The following is a 21,928-nucleotide window of genomic DNA, read 5'->3' as shown; positions in this document are numbered from 1 at the left end:
CTCGAAGAGTCAAGCCCACGTTGATATGCCATGTCCACCAGCTGCTCTTCGTGCGTGGTACCATGTGATCGAGCACGGCGGGAAGCCGTGCGTCGTGACTCTATCGCTCGGGTACCGTCATAAAAGTACTTCTCGTAACACGTTGTCGGGTGTGAAGTGTCACACTGGATCCAGGGTTTCCGTTTTTCTCGGCATATAGGTCCCTTGTTGCAACCGCGACCATGCGGTGGGGGACTGTATAACCTCGAGCCTCCGGTATCGCTCGCGGGTGTTTGTTCCTTTGTTGCCCGTCAGAGAGAACAAGACTTTGTTCATCATTCTTGTTGTAGCTGAGGTCCGAGCTTGGACCAACTATTGTAGCTTAAGTTGATGCAGATGGTGGCTGACGAGAAGGAGTATGTCCGCTATTTCGCATCACCTCTTACATCTTTGAAGCAGGACGACAAGGCTGGTGGTGTGTTTGTGAACGATCAATCACCGATTGGTCCTTCCATTCCAAGGTGTCATCCGAACGTCATTGCCTTTCTTCCACCCAACACCCGCTTGGTCTGCGATGCCGTGTGAGCTCATGATGTAGCGAGAGGTATCATGAAAGCAAAGTGCTCAGCTTCTAAGTCGCGAAAGGAGCATGTGTGGCATGCGAGGAGTTGCAAAGGTGATAAGACGTGAGATGTGACTCTCCGCACTGGCCAAGGTCGGCATGGGTGGTCAATGCTGAAGCTTCCCATGTGAGGCCCCACTTTCAGTAGACGCGTACGGGAGGAGCGATCTCTAGCGGATGGCGTTGTTTGGGTGTGACAGGCAGACTACGTAGCGTACCGATGTGTAGGGAGTTCTCCGCGTTCCACCGGACAATTAGTTCATACCCCAAAATGTATCTTTGTTAAGCGCAGAGGAGAGGAATCACATGACAGCATTACACATGAATTAGTTTAAGCGTGTGAGCATCTCACGCTGGGGTATTCATTACTCGCTCAGAGAGCTTCGTGTGCTATTTACACTAACGAACGCATTACATAATCCTATGCTAAGTAGGACTGGACCTTCAAATGATCTGACTAGTTTGGATCCGGATTTACGCAGTCGGGACAGCGCCAGTAGCGTAGCCTTTCTCGATAATCGGAGGGGGCTTGGGCACATTTCGGCGGAGAACCGTCTTGTTGATGAAGTAAGGGACCGACTGGGTGATCTCGTAGTGGAGGTACTGCTTGGTGGGCACACTGAAGACCTGGTCCAGTTCTTCAAGCGTGAGCTGCTTGGTCTCTCGGACGAAACAGAAGATCATAAACCAGGCGATCAAGTTGAGGCCGGCGTAGAATCCGAAGGCGCCGGTCTGCGTCATGACTGACACCATACGAGGGAAGGTGAGCGACAAGACTCCAGCGAAGGTGTTGTTGATGCACACTGCCCAGGCCATGCCCTGCTCACGCTGAATGGTAGGGAAAACCTCAGCAGAATACTGGAATGCGACTGGCCCTTCTCCGAGCGAGTACATGATCGTGAAGAGGTAGATGAATAAGACGATCGGTCCGAGTTGAGCGGCTTGACTACCACTGTGGTTAAGGAGGGATAAACCGCCAGCCAGTAGAAAGATGCACATGAAGGGGAAGGTCTAGCACACAGTCAGCACAAGATTAGTCGCGCAAAGGTTGGGAAGTACTTGCCCACATGCAAAGGGTCCTTCGTCCCTTGGTGTCGATGAGGAACAGAGTAGGAATCGTGGAGACGACCTGAAGAGCTCCGTAGCCCAGAGAGGCGTACAAAGCCTGGTCATCGGTAAAGCCGACCTGGGTGAAAATGGTCGAGCTGTAGAATGAGATGATGTTGATACCACACATCTGTTGGGCAATCATGACAGTCGAAGCACCGTAATTGGCACGCCTAATTCGAGGCACGCGGAAGCAGTCCCACATGCGGTCGAAGTAGCCAGCTCCACGTGCAACGGCTAGCTCAGTCTCATAGATGACGTATGAGTAGTAGTAGTCGCGAGCAGCAATGATGGGGTGTGCGCGCAGTCTGGCCATTGATCGGTAGCCTTTGGCAATGTGGCCATGCTTCATCAACCAACGAGGAGACCTAAAAGTGTTTATCAGTATATGCTTGATATGATTGAGCGTGATGAATTTCACTTACTCTGGGCAAAAGAAGATGCCAATCATGAGGATAAAGGATGGGATGAAAGCAGAACCGAGTTGTAGACGCCATGAGATAGCTCCAGTGTCCTTGACGATGACATTGGCGCAGAAACCGAGGAAGATACCTGTGGATAGGGGTTAATAACATATCGTCGACAACGCGGATGGTACAACTTACCAATGACAACCCACAACTGCCAGAACATGACCAGGGCACCGCGAATTCGGTGAGGTGCAATCTCAGCAGAGTAAATCGGGACAGTGGCGTTCTTTGCACCGATTCCAATTCCCATGATGAAGCGCGCAGCAAAGAGCCCTTGCCATGATTGCGCACAAGCGGAACCGATGGGGGTGGCAGTCAGGCAGATAGCGGTGAGGAAGATTTCTCCACGACGACCGAGGTACTTGTTGAGGGGGTCGACGATAAAAGCGCCGATGAGACCAGCAGTCAAGAAGATGATGGAGTTGATAAGTCCGATGATCCATTCGCCCCTGTCCGATCCGAGAAGACCGAATTCTTCAGGGAAGGACAAGTTGGCTCCGTTGGATCCAGTCTGGTCCCAGCCCTGAGTGGCGGCTCCAATGGCACACAGACCAATCGAGTACCACATCATGGTGGGACCGAACCACTTGTGGTCGCGCTCGTAGATGAGAGCATCGCGCTCTTCCTGGGTAAGGTCGGTGAGCATTTCGAAGCGCTCAGGATCGCGCGCGATAAGGGCGGCCTTCCCGAAGAGGGCGGCGTGCTCATCCAAGCCATGGGTGGCAGCCCATCGCTCAGCAGCGCTGACACACTCGGCCTTTGACTGGCGGGTTAGAGGGTTCTCGATGATGTTGTGGGCGACAGATTCGCGGCGGGCGCCTGTATCAGCGATGTGCTCTGCGGTGGGCGTGTAGTGAGGCTCCTTCTCGTTGGCCGGGTCGTAGGCAGCTTCCTTCTCAGCAGAGTAGGCTACTTCCTTGTCAGGAATATGGCTGACGCCAGTGTCCTTTGCGTCCATGGTGAGGTGGATGTCTCGCAGGCTCCGACGTTAGTAAGACAAATTGCAAGGAGTTGCGGAGAGCAGTGGAGGTAGAGAGAAATGGCGGGGGAGATGAGCAGTCGATCTTATACCTGGGGGAGTTCGGAGTGAGAGGGAGGCCTAAAAGTGGAGCCTCAACGGCGCACGCCAGCTGTAAGAGGTTTCCGACAGGCACCTGGGTTTTTCCAGATTCTCTTTCACTGGCACCACCGTCGCGACGGTCGAGCACCCCGGGATCCTGGCTCGCGTCAGCCATTGAGAAACAGCCTTGGAGGAGGGGGTTTCACGCGCTAGCGCTATCGTTCATGAGGATCCCCACTCCATCTCTCCCCATGGAGTAAGCCTCCCCAAGCGTGCTGCGGCTATCTTAGCCACGCTTAAGGCCTGGGGCTTGGCCTTCACCCCAAAGCTTCGCGCAGGCCGACGTCTATGACCTCACCCTCCGCATTCTCGACCCCATGTGATTCCGCTAGCTCAAGCCACCGCGTTACATTGCTCGGCTGTCTTCCGAGCAACCGTCACGCCAGCCCGCTCTTATTCTGGAGGTTGGTGAAGGGGCGCTGTCAGCTCACCCTTACATGTTTACCGGTGTATCTTGCGTCGCACGGCGCACGAGGCGCAATCGCCGTCACAGTAGCGCGGCAGGTATCCCGTACTCGTGGTGTCCCCGTGATCAGTGCAAGGCTTCACGTTGCATGTGCTTGGTGCGATCGAGGTCTGCGGCTTGTTAAGCTGACGCTGCCCAGCTCCGATCGGCGCCCATGTTGCCCTTCCCGCCAGCCGCCTGCATACCGGCACATGTTGGCGCGACCACCGCGGCAGGGAGCAAGGCGCCATTGTACTGCCGCCAAAGGTCCTTCCCGTTGTTTCCTTCTCATAAGTGTCAGCCCATCCCAATCTCCGCCAGGATCACGACTGCAATTTATCTGGAGACGTGTTCGACAAGTCCAGAAAATGTAGGAAGTCCATCGCATTGTCGCCTCAACCAATAGACGACGTCGGTGGCAAGCCTCGACGAGACCAGCGAACTCGATAGCGTACGCGCGGCGATGTCTTGGGCACCTTGAGTCTCCTTGTCCCAACAATCCAAGCCCTCGCCAAAGCTTGGGACGACATCGAGCCCGGCCCAACTGTCAGAATTGTGGGCTTACGTCTCATTCGTAGCGACGCGTTCTTGTGGAGACTACTCCAAAATTTTCTCCAGGTCTCTCCAGGATTCAGCGGGTCAACACACAGACCACAGAAACATTGCTCACGTGCCCGTGTCGCAACTTCGACATGCATGCGCAAGACAAAGAAGATGGAATGCGCGGCCGACGAGCATGCCGGTGCGTTTACCGCAAACAGAGGGGCCAGGTATCGTCCCGCGAGCAGAAGCAACTCGCGGCTACCGGCTGTGGCACAGGGTCGCAAATGGTAAACTCATTTTCCCGGCCTTTTCTTAGCGCATAGAATCACACATATTCACAGATCGCTAGTCTTTCCAGCGTCTGTTAACCATCCTCGCATTACATAGGCGCGATATGCACTTCGTGTCTCGAACCCATGAGGCTCTCGTGGAAGTGGGCCTCGGTCTATTGCAACGCTAGACATCGTCCGATACCCCACACCATGGAGCCGTCATACTCCACAGCCTCCGGATTGCCCACTTTGGACAACTAAGCAGCATTTTTTCACTAATCACACTCGAGCCTCATCGAAAGTTACTCCGATGCCCTACTAGTTCCCGCTAGCCGCAACGCTGCGTTATCGATTTCGGACATGACCGACAATGCTCTAAATGCAATCCCTCAAACTATCGCCTTCTCACAGCTCTATGTGCACGCTCCAGACCTCGGCCATGCGGTGCGAGATCGAGAACGAACGCTTCAATAAGCAGTGCGCAGACTGGTACTACCCTTAAGCCCGTCCTTAGCCCGTCCTGGTGGTAGTAGGAAACGGCTGATATAGGAATATGCGCAAACGAAGGGCATAACACATATGACTCTAGTTGATTACAAGGCCGCTGGATAGACAAACAGCAACAGTCCGGATTATGGTGTGCATTATAGCTCCTGGTCGTTATATGGCGTTGCCAACAAAGCTCTTGTATGCGTCAGACTCCGCGAAATCTCGAACACTCAAGCAGGGTATCGTCTCCCAAGTATGGGATTTCTGGCAGCATCTTACTCGGAGCCTTACACACTGTTCTCATGGTAAAGTATACATAACATCGGCTATTGCGACACAAGATAGTACTGGAGGCTGCTTCACCTCGAGTGTTACCACAAACATCGCCAGTGAATACTCACAGCACTATGTGCGACAATGCACGGACCTTAAGAGCTCTCACTATGAGCGCCTTCCAGTGTAGGGCTTTTGTTTCGAGAGCAACCGGGCCTTGTATGCAGTAGGTCGAGAATGGCGAACCCTCAACTAGGCAAGAGTAATCTTCAGCCTTCCTTGGCTAACACGATCATCCAGGCACACTCATCTGCAGGTGCCATGGGTTCTGATGGTGTACAGACAAAGTATCTAGAAGACTACATCCGTCGCGCATACGAAGATATACAAGGATTTCCTGATTCCTCATCGCGCATCTTCACCAAATCTCCAGGACCAGAACTCCAACGCGACCGCAAGAACCATATCATACTATACCCCGGGTCTTTTAATCCACCACATGTAGGTCACGCCGCGCTCCTCTGGCACGCCTATCTCAACACAGATGCGAGCGCTATAGCGGTCATGATCTTCGCTCAGAGGGACGACTTGTTAGTTTCAAAGGACCACGTTACAGACGGCAAGGGTAAAGCATTTATACTCTCACACTACCAGCGTCGCCAACTTTGGAAAGACGACGGCCTAGGAAGATTCGCGTGGGTATTCCCAGCGCCCGATAACGACAAGTTGGACCTATTTGTAGCCACTATCAAGCGGTTAACGAAGGCGGATGGCTTCAAGATATCCTTCCCAACACTGTACGGAGGCGATCACATCAGTCAGAAGGCTAGGGTCGAGGAACTGTGTGATTGGGATGATGGAATATGCATCGGTAGCGATGTCACACGGCCCATGGACTTTGTGCCTGACGACGGTGGTGATCTTTTACAACTGCAAGGCTGTGAAAAGTGGAAAAAGATTGAATGGACAGGGAAAGAGAGTGTGACCCCAAACTGCTGGCCTTGCTGGCCGTGTGCCAAGATACGCAAGATCTTCCCTGAGAGTGTCAAGATGGATGGAACATTCTCGTTCGGTAAGCCTTCTTTCTGGTACCGTTCGATCGTCCTTGATTGCTAACGTATATGGAAACAGATGCAAATGCTTCAAAGCACCCGCTCGCAACTATCCTAGCCCGCTGTCACTTCCCTAATAACACAACCCAGTGGACACGCTTGACCCGCAAACGTGGGCACATCATCTTCATCCCTAGCAATCGGAACGCCAATCCTCTTTCTCCCTCAGCGTGTTCCACAATCAGTGCCACGGCGATTCGAGAGTCTCTTCTGAAACTTGAAGGAGTGACGCAGCAGGTCCGCGACGAGATCAACTACGCGGTACCAAACGGCGACTTGCTCTGTATATATTTGGGCTTGGACCGTCTTTGGGTGGAGAACGGAACATATGAGCAGTTGATAGGCGGCGAGCGTTGTGAAGACAATTTGTGGTTGGAAAGACTGAGGAAGAAGCAAGCGTACGAGGATGGATACAAGCGAAGGCGTAGGTCATCATCTCTTTGAATGTCATGCCGCGAATACCTGGAATTGATCGTGTACGCGCGCACCACCGAGTACTCTAGAATAGCCTTGAACTTTTCTAGCATCTTGCATGCACAACTCCCACAGTCCGATGTCCATGACCTCACCATGATGCGCGGGCCCGATGGCCCTTGTAGAGCTTAACCTAGACGTCTTCCGCACCCTTAGTCGACTGACCTTTCTTCCGCTCTTCCTCTAACCGTGGCACTATCATCTTCATCGCCACATTATTGTTCAACCTCCTCCGAATGCCCTCATCGAACACTTGGAATATCCGTTGCGTGCGCGCGCCAAACTCGTCAAAGGTGATTTCTTCGGTCCAGAGCTGCTCCATGACGTGCACATATTCGTTCCAGTTGTCTGGGCCTAGAAGCAATGTTATCAGCGATTGTTCCCTAGAGCTTCGAGCAATGAGCAGTTACCAAGGGCTTTTTGTGTGGCTACCAACTCCAAAGGTACGACGTAGTCATACCTCGGGCATGGTCTCACAGGTTTCGGTGGAATCGCGGACGATACCTGCGGAGGCGCAAACAAACCGATGGGAGGCTGCGCGCTGGCTTTTTGACCGATGTGAGTATCTCCCTGGCTGTTCAGCCCACCAGCTTTGTTGTTATCCTGAACTCCATCGTCTAGTCGCGGCCTTCCTCGCTTAGGGGTACCCAACGGCGGCGTATTGAAGGACTTTTGCTGGCGTACTCGATTGCCTTGTGAGGGGCCGGAAGTTGCCTTTGACTGACTCGTGGATCTCTGTTGATTCGTTGGCGGTATGTTTCTCGCTATGAATGGTGAGATATCATCTGAAGAGCGAGCTGCCAGCGGCGCCTTCCTCGGAACGTTGTTCGATGGAATACGACTACCGTTCCAGCCTGTTGGAAGTGGTGCGGGCGAGACGTGAGCGTTGTCTCCCTTAGTCAGAGAGTCATGACGCTGGTCAGCGGAGCTTGCATGACCACTGCCTTGCATTGGTGTCGCCGGCTGTTTTAGATCGATGCTTCTTGCGCCAGTGTTTGGGTCGACGTTATGTTCATTGCGCGACATGCTGAACGGAAGTGGGTGTTGCCGGCGTCGCACTGTTAGATCAGGATATGGATTTTCGAATGGATAATTGAGATGCGGAAAAGAAGGCCAGTGAGGTGGTGCCACGGGAGGCAGGAAGGCCTGGCCGCCCGTTGCATTTCGTTCGGACCTGACTGGAAGATTGGACGGCAACATATTTGGGGTAGGTCCGACGAATGGTCGGTGTTGCGAAGGAATCACTGGGCCTGATAGAGGTCGCTGTCGCGTGTTCTTGATTTGCTCTTGCGCCATGACTGGGTGTGATGGGTAGGAGTGATGGGGCTCGACCGAGATCTTCGTCGAATGGAAAGAGCGACGTTGGCAATACTGCGCAGCAACGTTGCGACCGCACTGATTGACGAAAGAACTTTCGCGCCTTGCTTCCAAATATTCAGAAGTATAGGCGAAAGAGAGAGAGAGATTAGCGTAGGGAAATTGGAGGTGAGGGGCGCTTGCTGTGTTGGGGAGCATAGCTCAACCTTGAGGAAGGTGCCTTCCATATCAATTGTGAGTGTTACGTCACCATAGATAGTCTGGAACTCATTTTGAGCTAGCTTTTGATGTAATGTTCCAAAACGTATCGGCCGCAACGCTCTCTCAATTAAGTGAAGGCCCAGGATCAATCGGTGTGCGAGGAGACCGATGCAGCACCTGGGCAGCCATCACTCCCACGCGAGGCAACCCAAGACATTTTGGATGCAGATATCGATTTCCTGCTCACTCGAGATACAAACCTTGACTACAGCGTATTGATGTGTCACCCATACTACAGAAACTAGGTGTACAAGGCTTTTACCTGCTGGACATTTTTACCTGATTGCAAACGACCGATACCAAACATCTTTGGCGGTGATATCATGAAAATCATTATCTAATCCACCCATTTTCATCAATGCGTTCTATATACATGGTCTAGTATGATTCAGGTCTGCAGGATGTATCTATCTACTCAAAGCTCATCATGTGGGTGTGGCCGCAAACACACCACGAACAATGAAGTATAAAGCCTTTGTTCGACACATACTCGACTTAAGACAAGACAAGGAGGAGGAACTTAAATACTGCCTGAAGCTTACTTGCGTTCTGGTGACGATGGCAAGTGCCACCTTCAGTACTGAGCAATTTAAGTTTGGACCACACACATGGCAGATCGACCGACTTTACCTGACGGCTCGTCGCAGAAACACAATGAGTTGTTCAATAAACTACCCAACGACAATGTGCGGCGTGGGTATCTGTTGTACTACGGAGAATACAAGGGCGGGATCAAAGAGGCTGGTGTGCTTTCACGAGTATGGAATAAGATAACATCCGCGGCGCAACAGGAATACATCAACCGTGCCACATCCGGGGCGGTCAGTCATGCGTCAGATGGCGAGATTGAGAGCGGAGAAGAGTCGTCTAGGAAAAATCCCCAAGAAGCGATCAATGGAGGCCGTATGCAGGCAGAATCGGGAGCCCGAGAAAACAATGATCGCGGCATAGAAGAACCGTTGCATGGAATAGCGACACCTGCTGAGGCTGTCAACCCGGAACCATCGAATGAGACAGAAACGTCTGCTTACGAGCCTAGTGATACCGAGATCGCAATAGCAAGGGTCGGTCTTACCGAAGCAGATACTAGTAGAGCAGCACCTCCCCAGACCAGGAAAAGAGGCCGCGACGAAGAACATGACAACGGAACGCAAGTATGGCAATGGTGCAAGACGCTGATGGACTCTCGTACTAGATTCAGTGGGTCCAGAGAGATGCGCACAGTGGTATGCTTGTACGTGCTCTGCGATGAAACCGGTAGGATATTGAAAGTTAGTGTCTTCATCAATTCCTACGTCGCTAAACAGCACTAACATCAGCTAGAGGAAGGTATGCAAGAGGATACGTTGTGGCTCGCAGAAAATGGTGAATTTTGTCGAAGATGAGTACAATATCAGTCGACAACTGGAGCTTTGTGATCATTGCCATCACATCGAGGCAGCCTCTCAACAAGAAGGTACGCTGAACTATCGCTTGTACTCTGATTACGCCGAGCACGGAGATCTGAGCAAACTTCTCAAAGTTTATTACCAGGAAGAGAATTTGGTCAAGCAAATACCCGAGCAGTTTATATGGATGGTGTTTCATGCGCTGGCCGACGCCATATGTGCCCTGAACACGGGGTTGTGCGGAGAGACGGTGGACGAAGACAAGACGGCAGAAGGAGCAGATAATGGCCCAGAATTCGGAAGGGAGGGACAAAAGACAAAGAAAGGAAAGCGAGGTGGAAACAAGCCAAGAAAGAAGTTCGCGAGCAGCATGGTGCACTTGGATGTCAAACCAGCGAACATCTTTCTCAGTACCGCTAAAGAACCCTACCTAGCGTACCCAAAAACTCTCCTTGCTGACTACGATGTCGTCAAGACGATTTCACCAAGCACAGATGCTTTGGAGGGTAGGAAAGATTGGGGTACAAAAGGATTCCAGGCTCCAGAAATCATAGTAGAGACAGCACATGATCATGCTGTCAATGCCAAAGCAGATATTTGGTCGCTTGGGATGGTCATCTGGAAACTGATGCATACTACGCTTGGAAAAGAGACGTCGGACCAGATATGCGAGGACTGCATCAAAGCTTCGTTCCAATTTGCAGAAGGCAATACGTTCACATCGACAGACATTCCAGGTTACGATGCAATGTATTCCAATGCCTTGCACCAACTAGTAACCGAATGTCTGCAGATCAATCCGGAGAAGCGACCAGGTTACGGAATGTTGAGAAAGAAGGCAAAAGCGGAGTTCGAGAGATCGCAGAGGCGGTTAGGCCCGGTCTTGTCGTGTGATAAGATGGGTAGTGATATTGCCGGTCACCTCCGGGTTCTCAGGAAAGAAGAGTTGGAGTATAAACTAGGGGATATGTTTGTGGAGCCTTTGAGCAAGAGGAGAAAGACTCACGCGCCTGCGGAATAAGATAGCGATATAAGCGCGTTGGTGCGCACCGGACTGACATAGACAGCATAGGGCGTGTAGCGATCGCCTAATATATGAGTTAGGTAATCGGTTTCTGATCGAGTCTTGATAACTTGGTGTAAACCGACGATGGGTGCGTTCTGTCCGATGTGTTCTTATTCTTTCCCCTCCTTCTCCTGCTCGTACTGTGCTGCTTCACTTTATTTACCAGCATGCATGATCAGTTGTCGATGCCTGCAACAGTACAGTCATCGCGGTAAGGGGCGCGGCACGAGCCAAGCTTGACCAACACACTAGTGTTGGCTTCATCGCCGTCTTCTTACTGGCGAGGCCACAGGACAAAGCGCCTAACGGCCAACACCCTACCGCTGTTGCAAGTGCCGTGCACTGACCGAAATATGTATAGTCAGCCGACAGAAGCAAAACTGAAGCGTTTGCCAAGATACTCGGTGTTTGAGACTTCCAGACTTCAATCTGCGGGCAATATCATTGCCGCAAAAGCGTCGGATCGGCTCCGTGGTTGCAACGCTCATCGTCAATCGATTTTTGATCACTTCCATCGAGCTGAGTAACATGGCGACTATAAGCATGTTATTGTGCCTAGTCGTCTGCAGCCTGCTGGTTTATAAGGTCTGGAAGCGCCAAATGCAGCGCGAGGTAGGCGTGGTTGACAAAATGAAAGATAATACTGCTGATGATCACCAGGAAGAGGACCGATATGCCGCGCAGATGGGGTGCAAAGCACCGCGGAGGTGGGCAGCAAAATGGCCACAAGGCTTGGACCTGCTGCTAAAGGCGGGGCGACATGCAAGAGCGCAGACTATTTTACAGTTTTTCTTAGACGTAGTAGACTCTAGCGGTCCGACGCATGAGCAGCAGTTACGTGAGTCCTCAAAGACAAAAAAACTAAAAAAAACTGCGGCGTTGACACTGCATAGTTGGAGCTCGCGGTATCAATACGGTTGAACCACGCAACATCGAAGAAATCCTCTCTACCCAGTTTGAAGGTTTGTCAAAGTTGAATGGTTAAGATGACCGCTGGTATTGACGTTTATGGCAGACTTCAGTCTTGGGCTCCGACCCAAGCATTTTGATCCATTGCTGGGATGCGGGGTTTTTACTCAAGACGGTGCAGCATGGAGACACTCGCGGGCGTTACTCCGTCCCCATTTCACTTCCAATCGCTACCAGAACTTCGAGGAGATGAAAAAGTCGGTCGAAAGCCTCATCGATCAAATTCGCCCCGACAGCGTTGTTGATCTCCAACCGTTATTCTTTCGTTTGACTTTCGACACGACGACGTTCCTGCTTTTCGGCAAAACATTGAGCTCTTTGCAAAGCAGCGACATTGCTGGACAAGAGTCTGAGTTTGCAGCAGCCTTTAATCTGGGCCAGGATTCCTTGTCGCATCGTGGCAGGCTGGGAGACTTGTACTGGCTTGCGAGTACTCCCGAGTTCTGGCAAGCTTGCAAGACTTCTCACCGCTTCGTTGACGACGCGATTCAGAGAGCACTGGACAATGCGGAGACTACGGAACCCGATAAAGTAGAAGTCGAGGACAGGAAGCATTATGTGTTTATCGACGCGCTCATCCAAGAGACTCGGAACAAGAAGGAACTTCGCGACCAGTGTCTCAATGTTTTACTGGCGGGCAGAGACACAACAGCATGCTGCCTCACCTGGACCTTGCGCTTGCTGGTCCGTCACCCTAAAGTCTTGGAAAGGTTACGTTCGGAAATAGAGGCAGTAGTAGGCCTCGGACAGCATGCGCCTCAGCCAAGTCGGGTGGATCTGAAGAAGATGAGGTATCTTGATCTCATTCTGAAGGAGGTACTTCGCCTCTACCCATCCGTGCCGGTCAACTCTCGTGCAGCATTGAAGACGACGACACTTCCTGTTGGAGGAGGCCCAGATGGAAAGTCGCCGATATTGGTCAGGAAAGGCGAGGCTGTCGGTTACTGCGTATACGCTATGCATCGACGTACAGACATCTACGGCGAAGATGCACTCGAGTTCCGCCCTGAGAGGTGGGAGGATGGATCACTGTTGCGAGATGTGGGTTACGGGTATCTTCCCTTCAATGGCGGGCCACGAGTTTGCCTGGGTCAAGAGTTTGCCCTGCTGGAGGTGGGATATACCGTAGCGAGGTTGGTACAAATGTTCCCTCCCATGACTGTTCCGAAGGATGACCCTGTTGTCCCTACTGGCCGGGAAAAGCAGACCTTGACGTTGGTAGTTGCTTCGGGAGATGGATGCCGTGTACACATGCGCTCGTAGATCGAGACAAGTTCTCTCTTTAGGGCACGCTTGTACACTCTGAGCCGTGTTACTACGAGAAAGGAAGACCCTGTCAAATGTAGGTGTGTTCGTTCAAGCTCCAACCTATGATGGGTATCCGCCGGAACGTGTTGCTAAGGCTTTCCCCGGGCTTCTTGCCAGGCAATATGTTCTCTGTGCAATCCGATGGCTACAAGTCCGACTAAGGCCTTGTTGGATATTTTGTGTCCCCATATTCCCCTAGCTTCCTAGCTGCTAAGTCCATATGAATCCGCATCGCCCAAAAGAAAGGGCGTGGCATTACCCATGCGGCGCGTGTATTCGGCGAAATAGCAGCGTGCTGCAAGACTGTACTCGTAGTGTGGAAGGTATGACGGCGGAGTTGTGGAGGGTTGGGCGCGTGGTAAGCTTGGTGTGTCGTGGACGACGGTCGGAATTATACGCGTCGGTCGAGGAGCACGATGCTGATCTGTTACAACAGATTTATGGCGGAAAAGTTTCGGAAGTCGACGACTGTAAAGCTTGAATCGAGACCTCGACATTGCGTCTGCTATGCGTCGTCGGGATTACTCTGTAGCTTTACTACCCTTCATTCTGGTGCGCGTTCGTACCGTCCAGATCGTTTGATCTCGAATGAACAATCATCTATGTATCATAGTGAACCTCGGGACAAACCCGGAGTAAGACATCGTTCGGAATGGCGATAGCCTCTGATTTTCGTGCTTAGCCAGGGCTTGTCAGGTCGCATGTTGGAGTACATGATACGCTAAGCGGTTGCCGAGAGGATGAGGTAGGAGGGATGCATAGTAGTGGCGACTTCGTGTGGCGTGTCCCACGTGGGAGATGAGGAGTGCATATGTCGAATCCGCTATCAAGCATGGCGACGCATAGTTGCGACTGATTGTACACGAGGCGCGCGATTGAAAGAGCTAAACCTCGATTGTGGGGTCGCAGTCGATGCCGGGTCCATCGAGCTAAGAGCGCGTTCCGCGCTTCGGACGCGTGTTTTAGCGCCAAGCCTGGCACACCTCCGTTCTGTCGCTCCCGGTCACCCTTCATCCTTCGTCCCCTTGCTACCAGCTGCCCGAACAAGTTGCGACCGTATACTGTGTACAGCTCGCTGTCACATCCGTTTCCGAATCAACAAAATTCCTTCCGCGATAGCACCCTCGATCGTTCCTGGCCTCGGCACACTCCCCGCCTTCACGGTGCATTGATTGCTGCATGCGTCGCTTACTGCATCCATGGATGTCAGTCTCCACTCTAGATGGCGTGGCAGACCATGAGCAACATACCCACCTGATTGCGGCGCCTGTCACAAATATATCGCCTTGCTTAGCCCGCCTTGTGAGGGGGAAAGAAGGTTTTACTCCGGATGTGCTTCATGCATCGTTAGCACAAAGCTCATGATATCCCGCTTCTAGATCACGTTACCCTATCGTCGTGCGTTCGTGGAGGCGTTCAGAAACCACTGTCACAGTCATACAGCAACCTGGTTGTCACTTATGGGATCCGCACAAGTTTTCAGCCGTAGGCGATTCGATTCCTACTATCGATACTACATGGCCAAATGTAGTTGCTTCCATAACAGCTCCGTCGGGAATGCCACAACGGTCTTCATTAGTGACTTTATGAAAGGCCCGTCGCACCGAAACTACCACACAACGTGCAGGACACGCATGGCAGGATTTACGCTTGTAGGGGCACATATTTCGTCGCGCCAATAAACGATACGTGGCAGCGTGCCGCCCCACGCCGCCTATCTCACGGGTAAGATGCGAACTGTATTAGTTCCACTTGAGTTAGCAACTGTGGGGAACCTAGACTCAGCATGGTAGGCATCCAGGGCCTTGACGGGGCAGATGTACCAGAACGGTAAGTCACCTCTGCAACGTAAACGCCCCGTCCCGCATGGAATGGTTCGGCGGGGATGCTGGTTTTCAGGTCCCTTGAAGAAGTGCTGTACCCGTCTTGTTCCCACTTGTCAATTCGACTTGAAATTCATTCTAGCCCCAATGGCTTCCAATAACAGCAATCTTTACTCAACGACCAAGTATCTGGCTCAAGAACGGACTCAGAACACCAAAGTTCCAGGTGGCAGTCGCTCAACCACGCTATCCGGAGTCAAAGATGCCGATTTCGTTGCAATCGGCCTTGGAGGCGCAAACATGTTGGCGATGCTGTGGGCTATAGCTATGGGCCGCCGTGCCGTCGGTGTTGAACTTCGTGGCGACCCGTTTCTAGGAGTGCACTGGAACATTCGTGAAGACATGTATCATCAGCTGGGCCTTATCGACAAGATGATGGTGGATCGTTACGGACTGGACAACCTCCCGAAAAGACTGGATGGAACACTGCTTAGTCTGGCAGATTTGTTCTATCATCCCATGACCAAATCTAGGGACATCATACCCGGAGCTATCATCGAGGGATACGAGAAGGAACTCCATATGGTCGGCGAAATCCACAACATTGAATACATCGACGACCGCTGGAAGAATGGCAAGCCACATCGCACTGTCACCACTGTGCCTCCGCCTACTATCCCGGAGCACCCGTGCCCGACCAAAATCCGTACCGATATGCGAGAAGTCCTCGACGGGCCTTCGACATGGCAAGCTGCGGCGTTTTCCGTCCAGCTTCTTCTCCGCCGCTATCTCGAGGCGCTCGAGAAGATTGATCTCAACGCTAGCAAGACGCCCAGATGCCGCCTCTTCACCAAACACCGCGTGGTACAGGATGGAAGTGGTCTAGTCCATCTTCCGTGCGGCCGTGTCCAGATTCGGATCGAAGAAGTTACCGAAGTTCAATATCACAACGACCTCCAACGAATCCGCACGCCAGGAAGCGACTTTATCGATCTTGGGGTTCCAGAGCTGTTCAGCGTCGCCACAGGCATCAACTGCCGTGAAGCAGAGCAACTAGGCTTCCAGCAGCACGACGTACAGGTTGACCATGGCGATGGTCAAGGTGCCAAAGTAGCGCAAGCAGATTTCGTCGCTGGCCAATTCAATATACTCGTTGATGGACGGTTGCGTCGTCGTATCGCTTCCGAATTTGATAAGCATGGAAATGAATCATGGGTACGGCAGATCGCTGTAGGTCACGAAGGCGACCCAAGGGTCTCCTGGCTCATCGTCGAGGTACCTGAGTTTGTCTCGCTATGTCCAGTCGAACGCGGACTTGTCGGTGCTGAAACCAGCAAAGACTCCGCCGAATACTTCGCAGCCTATCAACTTCTCCTTTACGACTACTACATCTCGCAAGCCTCTCTCGTCCTGGAAATCTCGCCAGACGAGCTCCGCCGAGTCGCCATGGTCTACGGCCCCAAACCCTTCAGCCTCGTCGAGCGCATCGGTACCGACGCGCGTGTTGCGACAAACGGAGTCGTAGCAGGCGATTCCTTCGGCAATGGCCACTTCCTCCATTCAGCAGGCGCAATGTGCGGCATGCTCGGTCACGGATATCGTTTCCTAGAATACTGGCAACGCCGCGCCGCCGCTCACTGCGCTGAGTCATCTATCTGCCTTCTTGCAGACCGTATCAAAGCCGATACCGAAGCGCTACTGGAAGTCAGTGCGAAGGAGTTCAGTCAAGCGATCCCTAGCAACTTTGGTGCAGAGAGAGGAAAGAAGGTCGCAGCTGCTAGTGGTATTGCGGAGGAGAAGCGAGCGAAGGTCAGTGCGAAGAGGGGCAGGAGGTGGGATCAGGCGCCACTGAATCCGACGGATTGGAGGAGGGTGTTTATGCGGAATGGCAGGACGTGGAGTGATAAGCTGCCGAGAATTGACGAGAGGCATCCGGCTTCGCGGATGGAGAAGGCGAGGCTTTGAGCCCTAAGGCTTCAGCATAGCTAGCAAATGTGATTCCCAGTATAAAGACGGTTTCATGTAACGCATCCATTTCCCAGCGAAATTGAGTGCTAACTGGTGCCTAAGTCTCCGGCGATTGCTCTACCTCCATGACCAGTCCCCATTCTATATCGAAAAGGCTGCTTGTCTTAGAGTGACCACGCTCTCTTTTAGCGGAGAACATGGAGAACAACGGGTGTTGTGGCCCGATGGATGTAAGTTCCCCGTCGACCAGCGCAATAATACGAGAACCAGGGTCTGGAAAGCTACATATGGTCTTCTTCGAGAACATCATTTGCAGCGCATTCAAGGCGATCCGTACGCGACAGGTTTCGTCTTCGTGCTCGCATTTGCTAACGCTCCATCCTCCATGATCAATATACCAACGGTAAGACGTGTCGTTAGGATCTCTCTCCCAAGAAAGGAGGGCTGTGCCTTGTGTCGCAGCTTCGCGCACCGCTTCAGTGAACAATACCTCTGACCGTCTGTGCTGTGGAATGTATTTTCCAAGTTTACTTTGGCGAAACAGCACTCCGAATGCCATCATCAGTTTTTGGAAGCATCTGTGCGATGCTACATACATATAATCTGCGTCGGAACGTACAGACTGTAACCATCCCCGGCTGTCTATTTTAATATGTTCGCCACTGAATGACAGCATTGGTCTCCGTATGAGTGTATATTCCATGGTATCGGGATCGAGGGCGTCCACCGTCAAGCTTTTCGCAACTAGAGCTGCTTCACAAACGCAAAGTTCTTCTTTTCGATGTTTCAGAACATGAGCTGCCAGGTCTGTCCAGTGCATATCGTAATCGACTTTAAGCTGATCTGACTCTTGGCAGAGGCCCAGAAGAGAAAACACGCGATCATGTGGCACTGAGCAATGCTTGTCGCAAAACCAGTTCAACAAAAATAGAAGACTGTTGTTGTTGAAGTGCGTATGCTCACGCCCATAAAACTGCCGGAAAGATGTCCTGCTGGTGTCGAGATAAAGCTGACGAATTCTCTCGTAGAAGTCCGAAAGCGGAAGAGTTGTCAGATCAAAGCGATATGATAACGCTACGCGCAAGACTGATCTCTTGTATGATCCAAGATCGGTTCCAGTATTCGTTACGCACAACATACTTCTGGATCAGCTCCCTCTTCTTCCATCCGCGAGACCAATCGTTGCTTTCCCATGGCTCAACGCTGAGTAGTTCAACAACTGGCGTAGTTCCGAGCCATACATGAACGTACAGCGCGTCGGCGAAGATTCGACCCATCTGAGCAACCTGATGATTTCGCTCAGCACCATCTGATTGGTTTATGCACAAAGCATCGATCCAGTACTTCTTTTGCGTGACTTGCGACCACTCAGGCTCGGTGCTTGCCCGATGAAGAAAGTCATAGAGGTTCTGGCGTACGGTGAACAACTTCCCATCCAAGAGTATGTTCTTTGAAGTATCTGGCTTTTCTTCACCCCAGCGATAGGACAGACACACATAGTCCGTCCCAATCGTCGCATGCGATACGACGCAACTGATCAGACCTTCGGCAGAGAGACTAGGCGTGATCTCGATGAGCCGGATTGATGGTTGTGTATGATCCAACGGCGCATGCCGGAAAAGAGGACGGTGCTCTGTCCCGAGTAAAGTCGTCATGAGGCCACAGATCGCGCGAGGTGCGCAAACACGAAGCAGACGAGGCTGAAAGTAGATAAGTACAGCCTGACGAGGCGTGGCTTGGAGTCGAATCACACGCACAAGCTTGGAAGAGCGCGCTAATAGTTGAGCGTTGTAAGCAAAGTATTAGGGTACCGGTCTTTTGTTTCTCGAGTGCAACGAAGTGAAGATGCTAAAGCTTGCCGCGTGGAAGCCTGGGGCGGAGCTGCAGGTGGGGTGTCAGCCGTCATCATCGTGGCTGTACACCTGCACACAGATTCTAAATCCCCCGCTAGCCTTGCAACTTCCGACACAGAAGAGCATTCGACGCTGTTTGGTGGATTTCATGAGTCCAGATTGCAAGAGAGGGTGATGTGATTGCCTCGGGCGCGTGATAGAAGGGAAATGATGAAAGGGTGCGATGCTGCCTGCATTAGCATAAAACTCGACGTTAAGACCGATATCCCAATTGTGGACTTCTAGGAGGTAGGTGCTTGGGGGTTCCTTCGTATGGTGAGGAAAGAACTCAGGGGGCAGTGGCCGCCAAGCTAGCCAAAGCGCCTACCTACTGGAAGCAGCTAGTTCTTGAAGATGCACTCACGATAATGCGCAATCAAGAAGGCACGTCATTGGCAACGGAAAATGCATTCCCATCGCATTCTTTACATATGGTAAGAATATGATTTAATCTCGGAAACTAATTACTGCGTGATGACGCCATCCATCGAGAGTTCCTCGTCCAATCCGACGTAGTACCTGATCCAGTTGAAGATGGACTTGTGCCAGAGAAGACTGTTCTGCCTGCTTGTAACCCAATGGCCCTCATCGGGGAAATGCAAGAAGCGCGACGGCACACCCAAACTCTGCAAGATGTTGAACGTCTGCAGTCCCTCGGCCTGCACAACACGGTAATCAAGGTCGTTGTGGATGATGAACTCGGGGGTGCTGGCATTGGCGAAGTGGGCAAGAGGATCCCAGAGTTCGTAGTTGGCGCGGTCGTTCCAGACTGTGCCGTTGTTGTCGCGTTGGATGAACCATAGCTCCTCGGTGGCGTAGGAACCGACTTGGTTGATCTTTCCGTCGTGGCAGACGAGGGCTTTGAACTCGCGGCCTAGGTCATGGCCTTGCACCCAGTTTGTCATGTAGCAGCCGAATGATGCGCCGGCGGCAATGGCACGGTCGGTATCGACATAGTCGACATTGTCGCGGAGGTGCTCAAAGACCTTGACGAGATCAGTGTAAGGAGTTCCGCCCCAGTTAGCTTGAATCTTATCCGTGAAGGCTTGGCTGTAAGATGGCGATCCGGTGAATTGCGTTGCAGTAACAACGAAGCCCTGATCTGCCCAAGTTCTCAAGTTCCATCGTACGCTCCAGTTGTCTCCCTGAGTAGATTGTGGTCCACCGTGGATAACGAACGCCAGAGGGTACTTCTTGCTTGGGTCAAAGTCAGTGGGGTAGAAGACAAAGGTCTGGATATCGTCGCCGTCATCGTTGGTGACCCAGAAATTCGATACAGAGTCTGGCTTGAGACCCTCCAGCTCTGGATCAACTTCGTTGGCAGTGAAGAGGACATGCTTGTCCTGGCCAGGGTATTGTTTGTAGAACATCCGGCTGGTCCAGGAAGCCGCTGCTGAGACGAAAGCACTGCCGTCGGGTAGAACACCGAAGTCGGAAAGCACTGTATCAGGACCGGTAAAGTTGACGGGTGTGAAGTCGGCTGGCGCGTCTTCGGGAACAAGCCATAAGCGAACAGAAGCGTGCAACTCGGAAGTGACCCAAAGATCGACATCATCAGGACTCCATTGGAGACCGGTCGGGCTGGAATCCCAGTCTTCAGCGACGGAGCGGACTTTGCTGTTCATACCATCAATCTCCGCAACGTACAGCTTGTATTTGTCTGATTCGTAATCGATGCCATCTTGCTGTGTGTATGCCAGCTTGCTGCCGTCATGCGACCAAACAGGAGCACCAGATGCACCCTGAGCTGTCTCAGGGGCAGTAGTGCCAGGTCCGTTAATTGGTACAGCGACCGCGGATCCGTCAAATGGAGCAACGTAGATGTAGCTAGCTGTGTAGTTTGCCTTGGGGAGATCTGGGGATTTGGTACGGAAAGCAACCATGCTACCATCGGGAGACAGATCATAGTCACCCGGGTCGCTTGAGGAACCCTGGACAGGGCTCTCTGGGCGCGTCACAGTGTAGTTCATGCCGTACAACAGGTTCTTGAGCTCTCCACCATAGCTGTAGCTTCCGTTGCCGCCGTTCAGAACTCCGCTGAAGACAGCAACACGCTCGGCAGTGATGTAGTAATCCCAATGCCTTACAAAGTTACTGTCGTATAACTGTCCGAGACTCTTCGGGGTTGTGACAAGTTCGGGGTTGTATGCGGTTCCATTGCTTTCGTATGAGAGGCAATTGCCAACAAAGTTGATGCCTGACTCGGTTTTGACAGCCTTCAATCCAGAAAGAGGAGCATGTAGAGATGCTACCAAAGTTGGCTCGAAAGAGTCGCCACTGAGATCAGCAGTGTACAGAGTGACACCTCCGGGAATTTCCTCGTTGGTTGCGTTGAGGTAGAGAATGCTGTCCGCAGTGTCACCGACCCACACAACCTCCGAGGCATCGCTTCCGAAGGGCGCTTTGGTGATGTTTCCAGACTCGGTGTCAATGAAGTACCAAGAAGTGCTGGACTTTTCAGACGTCCAGTTGAATTTCGTCTCGGAGAACAAAGCACGGTCCTACAAAGTCAGCATCCAGCCACCATAAGAGACAAGCTGGTCGACTCACTCCCTTGGGGCTCAAGTTACCAGTGCTCCTGCGAGGTGCAGCAAGCATGCCCCTAAGTATCGTCAGAATGAATGTGCGCAAGCATTAGGCTGGACTTACTCGACTGTTATGGCTTTAGCAGACCCCAGCAAGAGGCCAGCGGCCACGAGCACCTTCTTGATGGCCATCTTTTCTGCACAGCTTGAGACGGATTCAAGAAGTCGGAAGTGCAGGAGAGACTTCTGTGAGATCAAGCCGGACTACTGGGACATAATTTGTAGTCCGGGTTATCGGGCGCGGCGTCACTATGCGGAGCGGAGCATCACAATCACTGCCAAGACGTTGAAGATACGCACCTGCCTCATTAGCCATGTGCCAAGGAAGCTTTCCACGGCTTAACCGACTTTTATTGAGCCGGCATCTGGGCAGACGTTGGACTTGTGCTTTTTGGACGATGATATCGCTGATAGGAGCGGGGTTCCATGGAACGCGCATGTTGTA

General features: G+C 52.2%; 7 protein-coding genes across 7 annotated transcripts; 4 read left to right on the top strand and 3 right to left on the bottom strand.

Moving 5' to 3' along the window:
- Window positions 1-1,075: 1,075 nt before the first annotated feature.
- Window positions 1,076-3,136, bottom strand: J4E86_000678 (uncharacterized protein; the record flags this gene model as incomplete). Its single annotated transcript, XM_051441251.1, has 4 exons — window positions 1,076-1,612; window positions 1,665-2,076; window positions 2,134-2,260; window positions 2,314-3,136. 4 exons carry the CDS (start codon window positions 3,134-3,136, stop codon window positions 1,076-1,078), a joined length of 1,899 nt encoding a protein of 632 aa, XP_051307422.1.
- A 2,421-nt stretch (window positions 3,137-5,557) lies between these two features.
- On the top strand, window positions 5,558-6,436 carry J4E86_000677 (uncharacterized protein; the record flags this gene model as incomplete). Its single annotated transcript, XM_051441250.1, has 2 exons — window positions 5,558-5,582; window positions 5,637-6,436. The coding sequence occupies 2 exons, from the start codon at window positions 5,558-5,560 to the stop codon at window positions 6,434-6,436; spliced, it is 825 nt and encodes a 274-aa protein (XP_051307421.1).
- Window positions 6,437-7,039: 603 nt separating this feature from the next.
- Window positions 7,040-7,932, bottom strand: J4E86_000676 (uncharacterized protein; the record flags this gene model as incomplete). The annotated part of the gene is made up of 2 exons (XM_051441249.1): window positions 7,040-7,260; window positions 7,431-7,932. The coding sequence occupies 2 exons, from the start codon at window positions 7,930-7,932 to the stop codon at window positions 7,040-7,042; spliced, it is 723 nt and encodes a 240-aa protein (XP_051307420.1).
- Window positions 7,933-9,092: 1,160 nt separating this feature from the next.
- Window positions 9,093-10,893, top strand: J4E86_000675 (uncharacterized protein; the record flags this gene model as incomplete). The annotated part of the gene is made up of 2 exons (XM_051441248.1): window positions 9,093-9,755; window positions 9,808-10,893. 2 exons carry the CDS (start codon window positions 9,093-9,095, stop codon window positions 10,891-10,893), a joined length of 1,749 nt encoding a protein of 582 aa, XP_051307419.1.
- Window positions 10,894-11,946: 1,053 nt separating this feature from the next.
- J4E86_000674 (uncharacterized protein) lies at window positions 11,947-13,170 on the top strand (the record flags this gene model as incomplete). The annotated part of the gene is made up of 1 exon (XM_051441247.1): window positions 11,947-13,170. One exon carries the CDS (start codon window positions 11,947-11,949, stop codon window positions 13,168-13,170), a length of 1,224 nt encoding a protein of 407 aa, XP_051307418.1.
- A 2,015-nt stretch (window positions 13,171-15,185) lies between these two features.
- Window positions 15,186-17,003, top strand: J4E86_000673 (uncharacterized protein; the record flags this gene model as incomplete). Its single annotated transcript, XM_051441246.1, has 1 exon — window positions 15,186-17,003. One exon carries the CDS (start codon window positions 15,186-15,188, stop codon window positions 17,001-17,003), a length of 1,818 nt encoding a protein of 605 aa, XP_051307417.1.
- A 2,359-nt stretch (window positions 17,004-19,362) lies between these two features.
- Window positions 19,363-21,615, bottom strand: J4E86_000672 (uncharacterized protein; the record flags this gene model as incomplete). The annotated part of the gene is made up of 3 exons (XM_051441245.1): window positions 19,363-21,399; window positions 21,449-21,500; window positions 21,548-21,615. The coding sequence occupies 3 exons, from the start codon at window positions 21,613-21,615 to the stop codon at window positions 19,363-19,365; spliced, it is 2,157 nt and encodes a 718-aa protein (XP_051307416.1).
- Between the last annotated feature and the right edge of the window lie 313 nt (window positions 21,616-21,928).

This window comes from Alternaria arbusti (genome assembly GCF_024043155.1).
Source record: "Alternaria arbusti strain BMP 1465 chromosome Unknown scaffold_1, whole genome shotgun sequence".
NCBI classification, from domain to species: Eukaryota; Fungi; Ascomycota; class Dothideomycetes; order Pleosporales; family Pleosporaceae; genus Alternaria; species Alternaria arbusti.
The sequence above is the reverse complement of the archived record's forward strand: the minus strand, read 5'-3'. Positions and strand labels throughout refer to the sequence as shown.